Genomic DNA, 18948 nt, shown 5'->3' with positions numbered 1-18948 from the left:
TGCGATGGGCAAGGATCCAGGAATGGTGTTTGGTTGTTTTCTCAGAGTTACATGGTTGCCATCTGGCATTGATAGGGAGATGGTGTTGTCATCAGTTTCTAGATGCAGGAAAGGAATGAATCCTCATCTGTTTCCTGTGGATAAGCAAGAGGTTGATAATCTAATAAAATCTTGTTACCTTAAAGAAAGCAGGCTCGGGATTTGTTTACATAATATAAGCCAGCTCTAACTTTCATGTTAGTGTAGTAAATTTCTGAAAGGGGCCGAAAATAGTAAGAAACTTACTGTTTGTCAAGAATACCTTAAAAAAAAGATACCTTTCAAAAGGTTTATCCTGTCTTTTTCTGTGCTATTGTAATCAATTTTGCTTTTAAAAGGTAAAAGAACCCCAAATACTACCCCCGGAAAGGAATAAAAGGACTATTCGTTTCAGAGTGGTCTGTCAAGCATTCTTTCAATATTTTTAAAGAAATTTTAGGCGATCGTTGCAGTGTTGTAGTCTACATTTAGAGCAAAAGCTGCAAAAATTGTTGGGCTCACCTGTTAAAAAATAACATGCCCCGTCCAGAGGTGAGGTAATAGCATGGATAACTAGTTTAGTTTGTTATCTGGCTAGCATTCTTGTTTTGTCTTTTCTTTATTACTCATAAATCTCTCAGCTTTTACCATAATTGTTTATTATTTTTCCTGTTTCCAGCTTTTTACAAGTTGCTTTGTCTGTGATCACCTCACAGTGCAGGTTCTGCTGAACTAAGGAAGTTCAGCTGGCTGAGACTTTTGCAAAAAGGAAGAAATGGTGGGCAACCTCTTGAACTTAAAAAAGAAAAAAAAAGTGCTGTTCACATCTGACCCTCATGAAACTTTCTCATTTTCCTTGATCCTGGCTGTTGGTTTGTTAGTTTGTTTTGCACATTTAATGATCCAGCTGCCAGCTTTCAGTAACTGAATTGTACAGTTATTGGAGAAATCTGGTTGCACTGTATTAGAGAAAACTTCACTGTTTATACTGTTGTCCTGTTCCTCCCCTGTAATTTTTCATATTACTTTTTTGAATAACACCCAAGTCTCTCTCAATGGTAGCCTTTAAAAGATTTCTGTGTTCAGAACGAACATCAAGGGGAAAAAAAAACTGTGGCAAAGCAGAGGGGATTTTTTTTATTAAATATTAGGCATGTGGGTTGACTGTATTAATTTTAAATCATTCCTGTAATATTTTCTCCTTTCCTTTGACTCTTCAGATGCTCAAATAATATGCAAATCATTTTACAATGGATACAAAAGAAACATTAAATACATTAAAATCTGCATTTTAATAAAGTTGTCAATGTATAATACATATCCTGCAACTGAGAAAGAATGATAAAAAAGCAATAAAAAGGTAATATAGGCATAGAACTATTTAATAACTTTTAATGTTTTACAGTCTGATAAAAATAAATGTGGTCTTGAAGCTGTTTGGTACTGGTGTAAGAAGTATCCTAGTCTGAGTTGAGTACGTTTTAGCTATTTAGGAGTAGCACATCTATGTTGTTTATGTGATTTGGTGTCTCCTTTGAGCAGTAGGGAGTAAGCTTGTGGGAATGCTTCTTTCTCATTTCAGATGGAGTGGATGTTGAGGATGACCCCACCTGCTCATGGCCAGCATCATCACCTTCTAGCAAAGACCAGACTTCCCCAAGCCATGGAGAAGGTTGTGATTTTGGTGAAGAGGAAGGAGGCCCAGGGTTGCCTTATCCATGCCAGTTTTGTGACAAATCGTTCAGTCGCCTCAGCTACTTAAAGCACCACGAGCAAAGTCATAGTGACAAGCTCCCTTTCAAATGCACATATTGTAGTCGTCTCTTTAAACACAAACGCAGCAGGGACCGCCACATAAAGCTTCACACAGGAGACAAGAAGTATCACTGCAGTGAGTGTGATGCAGCGTTCTCAAGGAGCGATCATCTTAAAATTCACTTAAAGACTCATACGTCCAACAAGCCATATAAATGTGCCATTTGTAGACGTGGGTTTCTGTCATCTAGTTCACTGCATGGTCACATGCAGGTTCATGAGAGGAACAAAGATGGCTCTCAGTCTGCCTCGCGGATGGAGGACTGGAAAATGAAAGACACTCAGAAATGCAGTCAGTGTGAAGAAGGCTTTGATTTTCCTGAAGATCTTCAGAAGCACATTGCAGAATGTCACCCTGAGTGTTCCCCTAATGAAGACCGATCTGCTCTTCAGTGTATTTACTGTCATGAACTCTTTGTAGAGGAAACATCCCTGGTAAATCACATGGAGCAGGCTCATAATGGTGAGAAGAAGAATTCATGCAGCATTTGCTCTGAGAACTTTCACACTGTGGAAGAGCTGTACAGCCACATGGATAGTCACCAGCAGCCGGAGTCATGCAACCACAGCAACAGCCCATCTTTGGTAACTGTGGGCTACACCTCAGTTTCTAGCACCACTCCAGATTCAAATCTTTCGGTGGATAGTTCAACAATGGTGGAAACAGCTCCCCCTATACCAAAGGGTCGTGGAAGGAAACGGGCAGCTCAGCAAGTGCCAGATATCACTGGTCCTTCAAGTAAACAAGCAAAAGTTACATATAGCTGCATTTATTGCAACAAACAGTTATTTTCCAGCCTTGCAGTTTTGCAGATACACCTGAAAACTATGCATTTAGATAAACCCGAACAAGCCCATATCTGTCAGTATTGTTTGGAGGTTTTGCCATCTCTCTACAATCTGAATGAACATCTTAAGCAAGTCCATGAAGCTCCAGACCCAGCGCTGATTGTTTCTACCATGCCTGCCATGGTGTACCAGTGCAACTTCTGCTCTGAAGTGTTCAATGACCTCAACACTCTTCAAGAACATATCCGATGTTCTCATGGATTTGCCAACCCTGCTGCTAAGGACAGTAATGCATTCTTTTGTCCCCATTGCTACATGGGATTTCTTACAGATTCTTCTCTGGAAGAGCACATTAGACAAGTCCATTGTGATCTTAGCAGTTCCCGATTTGGTTCCCCTGTGCTTGGAACCCCAAAAGATCCAGTGGTGGAAGTGTATTCTTGTTCTTACTGTACAAACTCTCCAATATTTAATAGTGTTCTTAAACTGAACAAACATATCAAGGAGAACCATAAGAACATTCCTTTAGCACTGAATTACATCCACAATGGAAAAAAATCCAGAGCCATGAGTCCATTATCTCCTGTAACCATTGAGCAGACCTCTTTAAAAATGATGCAGGCAGTTGGGGGTGCTCCTCCTCGTCCTGCAGGTGAATATATTTGTAATCAGTGTGGTGCTAAGTATACTTCCTTGGACGGTTTTCAGACTCATTTAAAAACACACCTGGACACTGTCCTGCCAAAACTGACCTGCCCGCAATGCAACAAGGAATTTCCAAATCAGGAGTCCCTGCTGAAGCATGTTACCATTCATTTTATGATCACCTCGACCTACTACATCTGTGAAAGCTGTGACAAGCAGTTCACTTCTGTGGATGACTTGCAGAAACACCTGTTGGACATGCATACATTTGTATTCTTCCGCTGTACCTTGTGCCAAGAGGTTTTTGACTCCAAAGTCTCCATTCAGTTACACTTGGCTGTGAAGCACAGCAATGAAAAGAAGGTATACAGATGTACATCTTGTAACTGGGACTTCCGCAATGAGACTGACCTACAGCTTCATGTTAAACACAACCACCTGGAGAACCAAGGCAAAGTGCACAAGTGCATCTTCTGTGGTGAGTCCTTTGGTACAGAGGTAGAGCTGCAATGTCACATTACTACGCACAGCAAGAAGTACAACTGCAAGTTCTGCAGCAAAGCTTTCCATGCTATCATCTTGCTGGAAAAGCACTTAAGGGAAAAACATTGTGTTTTTGAAACAAAACCTCCAAACTGTGGAACGAATGGGGCATCTGAGCAGGTTCAGAAAGAGGAAGTGGAACTGCAGACCTTGTTGACAAATAGCCAGGAGTCCCATAACAGCCATGATGGCAGCGAGGAAGATGTTGACACATCTGAACCCATGTATGGCTGTGACATTTGTGGGGCAGCTTATACAATGGAAACTCTCCTGCAAAATCACCAGCTTCGAGACCACAATATTCGACCTGGAGAAAGTGCCATAGTGAAGAAGAAGGCTGAACTTATTAAAGGCAATTACAAGTGTAATGTGTGTTCTCGAACATTCTTCTCTGAAAATGGGCTCCGCGAACACATGCAGACACACTTGGGACCAGTGAAACATTATATGTGCCCAATCTGTGGTGAACGGTTTCCTTCTCTTCTGACTCTTACTGAACATAAAGTCACACATAGTAAGAGCCTGGACACTGGAAACTGCAGGATTTGCAAGATGCCTCTCCAGAGTGAGGAGGAATTTTTAGAGCATTGCCAAATGCACCCTGACTTGAGGAACTCTTTGACAGGGTTTCGCTGTGTGGTGTGCATGCAAACAGTGACTTCCACGCTGGAACTGAAAATCCACGGGACATTCCACATGCAGAAAACTGGAAACGGTTCTGCCGTGCAGTCCACAGGGCGTGCACAGCATCTCCAGAAACTGTACAAGTGTGCTTCTTGCCTGAAGGAATTCCGTTCAAAGCAGGATTTAGTGAAACTTGACATCAACGGTCTGCCATATGGTCTGTGTGCTAGCTGTGTTAATCTCAGTAAAAGTGGTAGTCCAAGTGTCAACATCCCTTCAAGCAGTAACAGACAAGGCATGGGCCAAAATGAGAACTTGAGTTCCATTGAGAACAAAAGCAAGGCAGGGGGACTGAAGACTCGATGTTCTAGTTGCAATGTTAAATTTGAATCAGAAAGTGAACTCCAAAACCATATTCAGTCAATCCACAGAGAGCTTGTTCCAGACAGCAACAGTACACAGCTGAAAACACCACAAGTATCTCCAATGCCCAGAATCAGCCCCTCCCAATCTGAAGAGGTAACCCTTTTTTCTTTGCTCTTGACACCTTCCACCCTTTTGGAAAAAAATCCCCATTTTTTCAAGCCGTTTTGTCACTTGTCATGAAATGCTTAGGCTGAAACACATTGCATTTCCATCCATAGCCATTAAGTAGTAATTATTTGCTTCTGGATATGCCTTACATCTTGGCTTGAATAGTGTAGAACAGGACTAATTCCAGTCTCCCTAGGATATCGTCTTCTGTATCACTGAAGAGACCTATCTTCATGCCAGCACAACTGAGATCTGGAATCTTATCTTAGCTCTGTTACACATTGGAATCCCCACCTAGGAGTTGTGCTTATGGCAGAGTGTGTTAATGACGGAGGAGTAGAATGTAGTAAGCCAAAATGCTGGCATAAACAGTGAATTTTTAAAAAATATTTGTGAACAACAAATTGGGGGTTATTTTTGTAAATTGTGTTGTAGACATTAATTTTCCCTCTTTTTAGAATATTTTGATTAAATAGAAGTGCAACACTGGCCTAAGGTAAATTGCAGTCCTTCTGGTGCAATTCCATCTTTTAGTTTTCTTTCTGTTCCTTAGGAACAACTTTTTGATGTCCCTGAAACACTAAGTGCATGATGATTAAAATTCCATCCATGCAGTGTAGCTCAGAAAGTAAATACACATTTCAGGAATACAAAGTGTCAAACTTTCAAAAGATTTCATCTGCTTCCTCAGTCATCAGTGACCAAATAATAACACCTGGATGGTGGGGGGGGGGGGGAGGGGGGCAGAGAGGAAGGGAAGTCATTTACTGAGGGAAGGAAATCTGTTTTGTCTTCATAAATATTATCAATAGAATGACTTAGAGTTAGTATTTTAGGCCTGGTATCTTATGTAATGGCTCTTAACAGTTTGGGAAGCCTAAAAACACAGCACAGAGAAATAATGAGAAATAGTAGCTGTTGTTTCAAGAAAGCTTTTAACCTGAAATGGTGGAAGCGTAATGCTACCCATTGCTATGAATTTGTATGGCTACACTGTAGTCAGGGAGCTGCTCTTCCATCACCTTCCTCATTCCATATCTGTGAGCCCATCCAGTAGGTAAGAAATCCCTTAGCCTCTCATCAGATATGGTGTCATTCAAACTGGAGGGAGGGAGGAAGGAGGGGAGATACCTAAGGATGCCCAGATGTGGAGCTACTGAGAGCATAGCTGGAAATAAGCTGGGAGGAGGCTACTGAGGCAGCTGAGGGCCTGGAGTGCCACCAAGGAGGAAATGGAGTTGGGAGACTTCAGGCACCAGGCAGGGTATGTCCACCTGGTAAGGTGGATGTTTTCGCAGGTTCACACACTAGTTGGGTTTTGGCAGAGACCTCTGTAGACCTCTGTGGTCCAGACCTCCTGCTCAACCAGGGTCCGATAGAGCAGGTTGCCCAGGACTTCAAACCTCCAGTTTGCAAGGGTAGAGGGGCAGCTGGGGAATGGGATTTGGTTTACATGAGGGGCAGGACACCTTAAAAAGATTGAGAAATGCAGGCCTAATGAAAATCTTATTTTCAAATAAATAAGAAGGAAAAAGTATGTTTTTTATTAGGTGTGGTTCCAGCCCTTGATGATCCCGTAGTACTGCTGTATGTATGTGCGTAGGAATTATGGAATGACCAGCAGTATGTTTTTGATAAATTCAGAGTCATCCTAGTTGCTGATTCATCTTTCCACAGTATTGTTTGCGATTACTTAAAATCTTTCTCTTCTCCCTCATGTTCGAAGACGGTTCTCACTGCCTCAAGTATGATCAGAATCACGTGTGTTAAGACAGTTACCATGATAAGATGTTGCCAACTTGGCTTTCTCTTGCTTGTAACCTCTACAAAAAGAGATTTCAGGACCTTAGTGGGTGATTTGAGGCCAGCTACCTTCAGTAGCATCAATGAATCTTCTTGTACTTAGACCATGTATAATCAGAGTTCTTGTGTCTTCTGACTGGCATTGTGTTTCTACTCTGAATGGATTTACTGCCTCACTCTTTTGTCTTTTATTTGAAGAAAAGTATTTAAGACAAAAAACCCTTTTAACTACAGCGAGATTTGTGAGTAGTATTTGCATGCCTTCAAATTGCCAGTTGCCCTCCCATTCAGAGCTTATAAACTGATTTTTCAGTGTCTATGGTTCTAGTCTCCAGATAAGTAACCTAGACTTTCAGATTCTTTTCTCGTAGGAGGCACAAAGCTATCAAGTTCCTGATAGAGTATTAGTACTTCTAGAAACCATAAATGCATTTTTGTGAAATCTCGAAAGATAATTTATTTCCCTAACAGATACTACTGGTTTCAAATTGTAGTGACCCCAGCATTATAGCAATAAGAATCAAAACTGAAAGTGGTAATACACAAGTGTTTAATGCTATAGATTTGATGTCAAGGCTGAGAGAAGTGAAAACATAAGCATATAACACAAAAGCAAATTGGATTTCTAAAGGTTGTTATTAGTCTGTGGTTTTGATACTACACTGGGAAGGATATTTGTTGAATTGAATGTGATTTTGAAGGCAGCTACTTAAACATGCTATTTTGGGGAAATTTTCCATCACAAAAACAAAATCATAATATTAGAGGAGTGAAGATTTCATTTGCATTATTGGGAGTCATGTGGTTGGAGATGTCCAGCTTGACTGAAAGAACATTTCACTCCAGAAGCAAGAAGATTGTAGAGAGCAGTTGTCAGACTATTAATAGTGCCGAATACTCTTTGTTACTCGGTATTAGATTACTACAGTAAGAGTACTTGAAAATATATTTTTAAGAGAAAAGGTAACACTAAAATATGTGCTTGCTTCTTTGTCAAGTATTCTCATTGTGGAACTAGAAAACTCCTCTTTCTTTTTTAGCTTGTACTCAAAAATATGTTTGCGTGTGTTTGCCTTAATATGGCATAATGTCATCAGCCAAGCTACTACATATACCTCCTGAGGTCTCCTTACCTGCTAAGTGAAACATGTTGCCCTGAATCATCTTCACTGAGTGTTAGCTGATGTATTTTATCTTTCAACTGGGATGGGAAATGATGGGCAATGCTCAGCAGTTAGCAAAACTCAGGGAACAGGTTGGAACTCTTTAAGCCCATGATATTGTTGAATCTGTACCCATAACCTATCAAAAAGATTTAAACAGGCAGAAAGTGGATAACAACTTTTGATCTGACAGTGATTTGGGAACCAGGTCTCAGTCCTTTTCCTATCAATCACTCATGTACTCTGTTGACTTGGACCAATCCACTTTAACATCTCTGCTTCATTTTCCATATGGAAAAAATAAGTGATAGCTACTTACCTGAGAAGTTTGTTGCCATACCCCATTAGAATAAACTTTTTTAAAGCATTTGAAAGGTGAAAAGCAGTGTTCAAAAAGAACTGGAGCTTTCTGTTGTTCCTCCTTAATGTGCTGTCATGCACCTAATGAGAGAACTTCTGACTCAGCATAAATATGGGCCTTTACTTTTTGAACTTCAGGACTTCTGTACATGCATAACCAATAATAATAATTACACTCCTAATTGCTTGGATGTCAGGGGGAGGAGGGAATGGACTCCAGCCTACATCAAGAACTGGTAAAACCTATGTTCTGTTAGTGGATCCATGTGTGCAACCATGCTCGGTTTGGGGTCCTGTTGGTAACGTCCAGAGCAGAAGCTCAGCAAGTATAATTGTTTTTGTGAGTAGCTTGAGTTATGTATCACTTTGTTCCATGAGTGTGAAGCTTAAGTGAATACTGTATTACCTGTGGCAATGCAGACAGTCTTTCATTAATAATACAAGGTTTTCCTGGGTTTCCTGGTCCTGAGAAGAGATGGGGCACTGCAAGTACACAGCCAAATTGCTGCAGGAATAAAGATGATGTTTTAGGTGTTGCAGAACACTTTCCGAGACTTGCTGTAGCAGGGAGGATCAAAAGCAGTGGACAAAGGAGAGAAGAACTAGCCATTGTCAAACCATCTGAAAAAGTGGGAATCTGGGGCTGCCCCTTTTGTCCTGTTGCTCTTGTGCAGAGCTGGATGCCAAGATGGGCATGTCAGAGCAAGGGACACTGGGCACATCACAGCGCCATTCTGGAAGGAGCTCTGAAAGCACAGGCTAACAATGAGCTTGTGGAGACAGGGGTCACAGGATGCAGATACTGCGGAGAGCTGGTGGCTCCTTGAGGCTCAACTTATCCCAGCTCAGATGAGTCCAGAAGTGGTATCACCTGGGGAGAAAGAATGGAACTCAGGTAGGTGTATTATTTTACCATTGCGTTTTTTTCTCCTCTTTATTTATGGGACCTGAATCTACCTTTCTTCTGTTCCCCTTCCTCCCCCCTTTTCAAAATGCAGCCAAACTCACAAAGGTAGAGAACAGTAGCTGCCTTTTGAAGTAGCTGATTTGTTTCAACAGCATACACTGGCAGTCAGAGGCGGAAAGAGGAGAGAAAAGACTATGAGAAACCCAGAAATGTTCCCAGATGCATGCTTTTGGCAGGGCAGGCAATGGCATTGTTAGCAACATAAATCAGTGTGCTTTTAACGGAAAAAATGCGCTGAAATCGATAGTCATGCATTTAATTGAAATACATAAAGAAATTAAAATAATCCTCATCAGCAATCTGAGCTGATCATTCAGACTACAGGATTTTTATGAATAAGCACATAAACTTGTAATGTAAACATAAAAAGTAGTGCCTTGGGTTTCCTGTCAGCAAATCCAGGCCCAGAACAAATGATTATCATGCTAGATTTTGGATTCAGGGACAAAAAGAGGTAAAGAAGGTTTGTTGCTGGCACAAAGATTTGGCTTTGAAATCTGTGGCAAACATATTTTCTGCTTGAAGAGTTTCCGAATGAGCCCCCTAAATAAATCCTTTTTGTCTTCTGGCATCATTTTCACACTGTTTTCAAGAAGGTATTATTTAAGATGTAACTATGTATTTCTAGGAAGAGATACCCTAGTTTTCTTGCCACAGTACACCACCTTCACATTTCACTGTGCTCTAATCGACTTCACTGTTGTGGAGTTGCTGGCAAGACATAAGCTTAAACATTTCTCTTCTCTTGGTCTTTACACCTTTAGTAATGAGCTATCAGTCAGAGTCCTCTGAATTTAACAAGGATGCTGTTATTTATTATACTGTTGCTATAAATCCTACCAGAGTTAAGCAGCAGACTTTCCATCTTCTCATACACATCATGAATTTAGTCTATGAAAGGAATCCCATGTGCTGGCTGGGAGCTGTTGAACAGAAATAGGAATAACTGTAGTGAGTCTTCTCTCTTAGTTTCCTGTCTTCTAGTTATTAAAATCTAATACTGCTTGTCTGTCTTATTTCTCAGAGGCTTTGGTTGAGGAATTTGGAGAGGCACCTTCTCCACACCTGTGGACAATTTTGCATCAGAAGAAGAAGGATGACATGTTCTTCAAACTTTACAAGAGCCCCAAGTCAAGATTTCTGTGAAACAATGCGGGGGGGGAGGAGTGCCTGCTTGAAGAAAGACAGAACTGGAGAGAAGCGTAGGAAAGTGAGTGAAGACATTAAGCATCTCCAGAGAGGGCAAGTGTGGATTCCACAAAGCATTATGAGACAAAACATCCGAAGATGTGTGCTCCAGCAGGTCAACTATGCAGCCCACTGTCCTCATGGGGCTTTCCCTGTATATGTTTCTACTGGCCAAGTACACAGTTTTACAAGCTACAGTTTCTCTTTCACTCAGCCCTGGTGGAAAATTAGAATTGTGATGAGTATTCCTACACCGACCTTGGGTGCAGGTAGGGACAACAAGCAACTTGCTCTAGTTTTCTAGCCTGATTATCTTTGGAAACAGGATGTAGGAAGCCATGACATGTCTCCTTTCATCTGCATACCTCTGGAGAGTTCCCTCCCTTTCCCCACTAACTTTTGAACCACTCTTGGCCAGTTTCAACCAAAACTTTATAGATGGGTAGGAGTCTCAAAGCCTCAAAGTTTTTACAGCTTTTGGGAAGATAGGTGAGCAGGTAGGTGATAGAATCCAACAGGAAAGAGGCCTTGTAGAGATCCAAACCAGGAAGATGGCTTTAACTGAAGTTCATACCTGCTTTTTACACAGAAGTCACTCACAAGAAATGAAGCTATAAGAAACCATGGTCTTTCTGATCCTCACAGAGCAACTTCTTACATGGCTGTAAATGTTTTGAGAAGCGGCATTGGTTTTTTTACTACTCAATAGTTCAATAAAGTGGTTATTTGTAATATTTGCATTATTTGTCTCACACAACAAATATAACACCCAAATTTGTTACTCTGTCACCAGAGACATCAAATGGGCTAACCATTAATTTAAAAAGAATGTGTAGTACCAGTACTGCTTATTTAATGAAGTTGTACAAAATGAACATAAATGAACCACCTGATACATGGCATCTTGTTAAAGAGTCCTCTTCTTTTGACCTCCCATAGCTCTGTGATGGCTGGTAATTGATCTTACGTCTGGTTGTTCAAGATCAGAGGATACTTTTTTCCCTTGCCAATACTGTCTTCCATTTGTTCCATTTCCTGCATTGCTTCACATATTATTGTATGAAATACAATTTCAGATATGACAGCAGAAGCATGTGTCTTGCCATGGGCATTTTCACCTGGCTTTTGGCTTACCAGATGCACATTCATGTTATCCTGTTCTTCCTTCGTGGTTAAACCATTGTTGCTAGTATGTGGCTTCGTAAGTCAGGGAATGAAAGGGTAGGGCTTCTTCTGATATTGAGCCTCTCAGGATGTTTCTACCTGTAACAATGTGCCAATCTGGGAAAAAATGACTCTGCCTGCAGTTTTTATTAAAGCTCTGAATTCCTCAGGATGCAAGCCTCATTCATTGATCATTCCTAATGGCTGGGAAATGCCTCTGGGGAGCCACCGTTACACATACAGCCCTTAAAAAGTTGCTTGTTGCTTGTGTACTCAAAAACAAGGTGGAAGATAGGAGAGAAGGGGGCTATTTGTCCCCTTCAGCCATGCTTCCACAGTTTTGCTATCCTGTGTGGGATGGATTTCCTCTGTTTCTTGCCCAGTATCTAGATTCACTGTTCTGTGCAAAAAGGCACACCTAATGGCTTTTCGTATCTGGAAGGCCACCTCTTCCTCTACATTTTGCAATAGGAAATGAGGTTGTTCACCAACAGAGAATGATGTGAGACTGCAGGCTTCCAGATTTCCTTTCATACCTGTTTTTCCACTGCCAAAACACTCCTCTTTTTGTTTTCTTCTCTGATAGCTGGAATAAATTCAGTGCCAAACTCTAGGAAACACAACTGTCTGCATATGAAAATCCTGCAACCGTCACTGATGGTGGCGAATTTGCAGTTGATCCTGTTCTGCTGCTTGGTGCTTCTTTTGTAAGGTTGGTCAGGGAATGTTTGCAACACCTGGTGATTTTCCTGAACTATCTGCCTTAACCAGAGTTCCTCAGTTTTCTTATGTTCCCTGCTTCACAGCTGACAGTCCATGTGATGGTGGTTGAAGTCCTGCAGACACAGGAGTGTGACATTCCACTTATGAAGCAAATTCTGTGGTCTCTTTTTTCTGATGAGGAAATGGCAGACTGAAGCCCCATGCAAAAAGAAATGAGTTTTTTACAGGATGTACCCAAGAGGAACTGCTGGAATTTTAAGAAGTAATATGAAAGTAAAAGATGATAAGATGGGACAGAGGGAATTGTGGGAAGTTTCCATAATTCCCTGAGAGGAAAGTGAGTATGTCGTACCAATAAAAATTGCTAGACAGAAATCATTGTGGCTAGTGATGAAGACTGGCTCAGTGGCGTGCTTGTTTTGCTGGTACACCGCTTCCTTGGGCAGCTGGGCTGCCCCAGCAGAGGTTTTCCACCTGGGCATGCAGTCAAGCATCATTGCAATGTCAACAGCTGTATGCCAGCTCAGATGCTACCAGTAGATTTGTTAACATTGATGTGGCCTAAGAGTGTCCATATAGAGCAATATTATAATTACAACAGTGCGACTGTAGAATTCTGTTCCTAGCATATTTCTCTGTGTAGGCAAACCTTTGTAAAACCCAAGCCTTGCCAGCATATCGTGTGAAGCCTTCATTTGTGCAGTCCCATTGACTTTGACAAGTGCAGAGCTAATTGCATGAGAAGCATCTAAGGGTTTAATCCTCCTCCTGATATTTCAATGAAAATTAATTTCTTATATATTATGTATGAGTAATATATTTCTGTTTGTACATTAATATTAATATTGCATATTTTTGAGCAGAAGTTCTATTCTGTGTGACTGAGTTTCTTGGTAAGGTATAGCCCAGAATTCTGCAGGAATGCACATTGAGTTGAAAGTGGACAAGTAAGGGCAAGAGAAGGGTCCTGAGGTGCACTTCCAGAAAGTGAAATTAATCAGCATTAATTTTCCACAGTTTCTGTTTGTATATTGTGGGAGAAAAGTGCTTTTAGTGTTTTAATTACATAAACAAAAAAAAAGGTATATAAAAAGCCCCCAATTTTGCCTTTCTGTTAAAATCTAGAGAGCTTTTACAAAATTTGTGATGGAGAAAAGAGACAAAAGAGTATTCTCTTGTGCATACTTGCAAACTATTAATTTTATTGGGCTACATCTGTTGCTGATTGTTGGTGAAGAAAGTAGTGGCTTTATTGAATGACAGTCTGTCTCAGTATGCCTTTTTTAAAACAAAGGAAAAAAGAGGTGGAAAAAAATCTCTCAGTCTATCAGCTTACTCAGAGTATCAGCTTCTTGCATATCTGAGATCTGCCAAGTCATGCTTTACTGCCCGTGCTTTGATGCCACATCATCTGCAAAATTATTAATGTAGTCTCAATTGTAGTTTCTCTTTATTGTCCATATCTGCATAGCTGCTCTGATACTGAGATGTTGAATGCTGGGATGCTTCTTGATGGGTTAGCAGCTGTCTGGTTCAAGAAGTTCTCCAATTGGTAGCCTGCTTCAATTTTAAGTGCAATGTAAGGAGACAGAAGTACGTAGGGATGCTGACAGAGAGTTCAGTTGTTGACACAGTTGGCTTCTGATTCTTGAACACTGCTCGGCACTTAGAGTCATGGTGTTCAGAGGCCCAGCCTCACCCAGGATTGGGCCCTAGGATAGAAAGACAGAAAGAAGCATATTTGTTTTTCAGATCCCAGATTAAATTCACAATGCTTAAAGCTGTTTGTACTCATGAACTATGTAAATCTGATATAAAGTAATTGAGAGAAAATAAATATACAGCCACATGCTGCCAGGATTAAGAGTCACTTTTCTGATAGGTACCTCACCTCAGTACTGAGTTTTCAAAGACACAGAAAGAGTTAAGGGATTAGGGAGCTCAGACGGAAGAGATGCGATTTAAAAATGTTGCAAGATGTGGTACTTTCTCTGTGAGGATGTGAGATGTTGCAAGCTAATTCTCTTCACCAACTAGTGAAAGAAGAGGTTTGTAACCGAGACATTGAAGAGAGGCATGGGTATATGCAGAATCCAGAATGTAAAGGTGAAAGACAGAACAGCAGACTATAAGAAGGACTTCAAGCAGAATGGGGAAGGGCCAGTAAAATGAATATTCATATTTCTGCCTGAATACACTTCGTGCACTAAAGCAAAAAGTAACCATAATGAAAGAAATTAGAAAAAATAATGTTTTTCTCCATTTTTCATTTTGCTTACCTTATAGGATTGATTGTGTTCTGTCTCTAGGCTTGTGCACTCAGACCTCATTATAGTTTAGACCCTGCTAAGTAAAAGCAGAAGAATACAAAAATCCTCGTAAAATCATTAAGAACATGTTTTTAAAGCAATTAGGAAATACTAATTAAAGGATGTTCCATTAGTGATGGGAAGAGTTAGCAATTAGTCAGTCCAAAAAAAATGCAAGCTGACAGTGCCCCATAAGCAAGATAAATAGCTAACTATGCAGTGAAACTGTCTAACATATGCTTAGTTCTTTGAAAGCTTAAGGTTGACAAAATAAGCATCCAGGAAGATAGAAAAGAAATCCTCAATTAAGGTACTGTCAAAAATAATCTGAGCTATGATGAAGAATGAGTAAGTGGACAAATAAGCTCTTCAGAGCTGGGACCATGCTTGCTTTTGTGTCTTAGGCAGGGCCTAGCTCACTGCTAACATTTAAAAAAAATAATAATGTGAAAAATCAGCTTGCAGTGGTGACAAGTTGCAATAGTTAGTGTGCAGGTTTTCACTTGATTTTGCATATGATTTGCTAGGAGCACAAATGTGGAACATACTTTCTCTTTTCAGGTTACCTTCTTGTTGGTGTAACAGGTTGAATCAGCTCCATCCTGGATTTAATGTGAGGGAAACAGTGGGAGTGAATCATGGCCTGGGAGAAGGGAATTTGAGGATTGGGAAGTGTGGGGTCACTCTGTTTTGGCTGCAGTAAGTTGGCTCTGCTGCATTATCGATCCATGCCTGTGGTCTGTGCTGAATTTGAGGAGTGAAAAAAGCATTGAAAGTCCCCTTTCCTGGTGTGACAAGGGTAAACACGTTACTTACTTGTAAATAGGAGATTATTGTTAGGTGAACAGTACATGTCAAAGCCATTTTTGGTAGTAGAACTGTTGTGTATAAGAGAAGCCTGAAAGGAGTATAGAATAACTAAGGGATGCCTGCAAGCCTGTATGCACATTCTCTCTTGAGAATGAAGACACGGTGCTTTAGAAGCTGTAAGACACATTTTTGGTTACTTCATACAGGGAAGAAGCATTCAGTTAGAAGGGGGATACAGGAGACCTAGAAATGGTATAGGTAATCAAGGAAACCAATATTGTCAAAGAAAACGCTTTGACTTGGAGCTTGTAGCATATTCTGCCCACAGAGAAGAGAGAGATATGGACTACCTGTGATATAATGGAATATAGTATACAAAAGTGACCAGCAAACTCAGAAAAAGATCCATCCCAAAACTTTCAGATAAAGTAGCTGAAGATAACAGGAAACATTAAGCAGATATATTTACAGTCCTTTTTAGGAAACAGAAGAAGTGGCAGCAGCCTGGGAAAAGAATACTGTTAACAGACATTTAACAGGGGATGTGAGAATTATGCATGACATTACATGAGTTTTATTTAAATAGTGGGGAAAATGAGAGAAAGGCTAATCAAAGACATGATAGAAGAACACCTAGAAAGTTTGGATTTAGTGAAGAATAGAGGACAAAGATTCACAAAGGGAGTATCATGCCTAAATTCTTGATAAGAGTATTTTGAGAGAGTAGCCACAAGTACTGACAGAGGAGCCTATAAACATGATTTACCAGTATTTTAGCAAAGCTTTTCAAACAGTATAGCACAAAAGACTAATCTGTTGGGTAAGTATGGCATAGGGAGAGCTACTTTATTTGATTAAAAAAGAAAGGGGACAGTAACTTGGATATGGAAAGCATAGGAGTCTTGTGAATTGAAGCAGGTTAGGTTGGAGGAGTGTGAACAATGGAAAGACTTAAGAATCATTATTTGCATCAACTTTGTTGAATGTATGCAGCATATCCATACTCTGGAAGAAAGAATAAGTAGTAAGGTGATGTACAAAACCGGGGAAATGTCAGAACAAAATAGGCAGGTGATAAAATTCAGAATGACTTTGGCAAGGTGGTGGAGCACAGGCAGGTAAGTAGCCTATGCAGTTTATTTTCAAGTAATATAATGAGGCTAAGGAATAGAAAAAGAAAAATGTATGGATACCACAGACAGTCGCATGACACAGAAGGCTACACAGAAGGATGTAATGTACTTGTGAATACAACTGTAAATCCCTGGTAGAGTGTTTACTAGTTGTTTTGCATTGTTTTTGAAAGCAAATAAAATTCTGGGACACAGAACTGAAGTACTGATTGGAAAGACCATGTTCTTGGGCCATTTATAGATGCAGCAAAGCCTGATTTGACATGACATGGACAGTTTGGGCACCTTCATAGTGAGGAAATTTTGAAAACTTCAAAGTGACAAGTAAGGATCAGGACAATAATTAAAGGTCTAGGTGAAATTAATTATTCAAAAGGTTAGAGAGACACATGTATATGCTCTGCATGGATCGAAGGCCCGATCCAAAGCTCATTAAATGTATTCACATTTGCATTCCAAAAAGCTTTAAATTGGGTCTGAAAACAGGATTGAAAAAGAAGAGGAAAGCAAGAAGCAACCAGACTGCCCAGTGCTCTTGTGAGTCATTTACTCCAAGCAGTTTTTCTTCCAGGGCAATTTTGAATGGCCCCAGTAATGACTCTGGCATGAGATTTACAATCAGTTGACTTTTTTCCAGTGGGGTTTTGGGGGACCTAAGCTATGATTTTTCTTGAAGCACTACTCAACCTGCTTTGAAAATCAAGCTCTTGAAGTTCATGTGTTTCCAATATCTGTTTGCAATACCAGCAATGCTGCTTTGGGGAGTCAGGGGGTGGAGGATTAGGACTTAAAAATGAAACATGACTAGACACATTTTGCTTCTGAAGAGGCTTATATTTGAAGAGTCACTGGAAATCGCAGCAAAAGTATAATTAAAATCTCAAACACCAGCAAATAATTTTCAAAAAGATGGAAACTGAGTTGATATAAGGTAATTTTGTTTAAAAAAGCCTCCTGAAAATAAAATGTATTTTTCTGTAGCCTCCTCCGCATCAGCAAATATGTAAGAAAAATACATTGTTTTTTCCTAAGTTTGAAAAAAATTGGGAAAAATACATGTTAGCATTTTGTTAATATTCATTCACAAGAACAAAAAAAGCCACTTCAGATCCAAAAGGTTATTGTCGTCTTTTTACTTGGTTGGAACACCAGAAAATGCAGAAACCTGTTCATGGTGGGTTTTCATTTCCTTTGAATTGTCCATGTTTCCTTTTAAGCGTATTTTTCCAACCGGAGCTAATACGAAATCACTCTACAACAATAAATGTGCTTCGACCCACTATTGTGTTTGGCGGGAGAGTGAGGACCTTGGCCAGCTGTGGTCTCTGGCAGGAGGCTGACAGTGGCAGGTAGAGATGTACTTGCCACCAGCTGTCCCCTGCCATCCCCACGTAGAGCTGGAGCAGGAAGGCCTGGGCACCCATTCCGTCCTGCTGACTCCTGCATAGGTGCTGAAGGGCTGCATCCCTGCAAGCAGCCTCAGCAGGGTTCAGCAAGGATGGCTGTCACAGCCCCGTGTGGCTTTCTGTGTGGAGCTTGGCCTTCCTGTGTCGCTGGAAGCTTCCTGAGAGACTGAAATGGCTTCTTCAGTCACAACGCTATTTTTCTGCCTTGCAGTGTTATGCAAGCAAGTCTTCCTCCTTGGTTACCCAGGCAAGGGACATGGAGCTGTGATACCCCAGGGCTTATTCCTATCTTCTTCCCCCAAGTTTCCCCTTTGTGGAAACATGGTCTCCTCTGGGGTCTGCCCCTGGCAGGGAGTCGGGACCAGCCCCGAGCACATCTGAGCCAGGACCTCATGTGAGCAGTCAGGCATCCTGTGGTCTCGGCCAGGCTGGTGAGACTGAGCTGTCACTCTGGCAGGCACACAGGGCTTCTGCAAAACCTGAAATGCATGGAAATACCGACGTGCTGCTTGTTCACAATGGTGTGAAAAGGACTGCGTTTGATCATGTTCAAAATCTAAGAGTAAGCGGAATTTAGTGAGTTGCTTTTAAAATCAAAACTTACCGTGAACAGGTTTAGACACTTTGAGATGACTGTGTTTTGAGTTAATGAAAGTTGATGTCAGCATTTTAGAATATGTTTAGGAACAAAAAAGAACTAGTTTTTGATCAAGCAGCAGTCACAAAAACATTCCTTCCTTCATGATAAAAAGAAAACCTCTGTGTGATTTTGCAAATATGTCAGATCATTTTGAAGAGGCTAGCAAGTGCTAGTAATTTTTTTTTTTTTTTTTTTGCTATAGTTGTCAAATGAGATTGGTTTTTGGCATTAGACTTCAAAAAAATCCAACCTTTATATGTATTGTCATTATGTACATCAGTCATAATTTTGCCAACAATTCTTGACATGCACTC

At 40.6% G+C, this 18948-nt stretch overlaps 1 protein-coding gene and 1 long non-coding RNA gene across 7 annotated transcripts in view; both read left to right on the top strand.

Moving 5' to 3' along the window:
• The window catches only part of ZNF521 (zinc finger protein 521), a 232229-nt gene that overhangs the window by 90662 nt on the left and 122619 nt on the right, over window positions 1-18948 (top strand). For all 6 annotated transcript variants that reach the window (XM_064507330.1, XM_026095949.2, XM_064507328.1 and 3 more), the window contains one exon: window positions 1601-4953. In XM_064507330.1, coding sequence (XP_064363400.1) covers window positions 2041-4953 — 2913 coding nt within the window. In that variant the 5' untranslated portion in view covers window positions 1601-2040. The remainder of the gene's footprint in view (window positions 1-1600; window positions 4954-18948) is intronic.
• Window positions 4960-11785, top strand: LOC112980792 (uncharacterized). Its single transcript, XR_003258511.2, has 2 exons — window positions 4960-9189; window positions 10286-11785. It is a non-coding gene; the product is annotated as an uncharacterized LOC112980792 (long non-coding RNA).

Source organism: Dromaius novaehollandiae, chromosome 2 (genome assembly GCF_036370855.1).
Source record: "Dromaius novaehollandiae isolate bDroNov1 chromosome 2, bDroNov1.hap1, whole genome shotgun sequence".
In the NCBI taxonomy this organism is placed as follows: domain Eukaryota; kingdom Metazoa; phylum Chordata; class Aves; order Casuariiformes; family Dromaiidae; genus Dromaius; species Dromaius novaehollandiae.
This window is presented reverse-complemented; position numbering and strand designations above follow the sequence as displayed.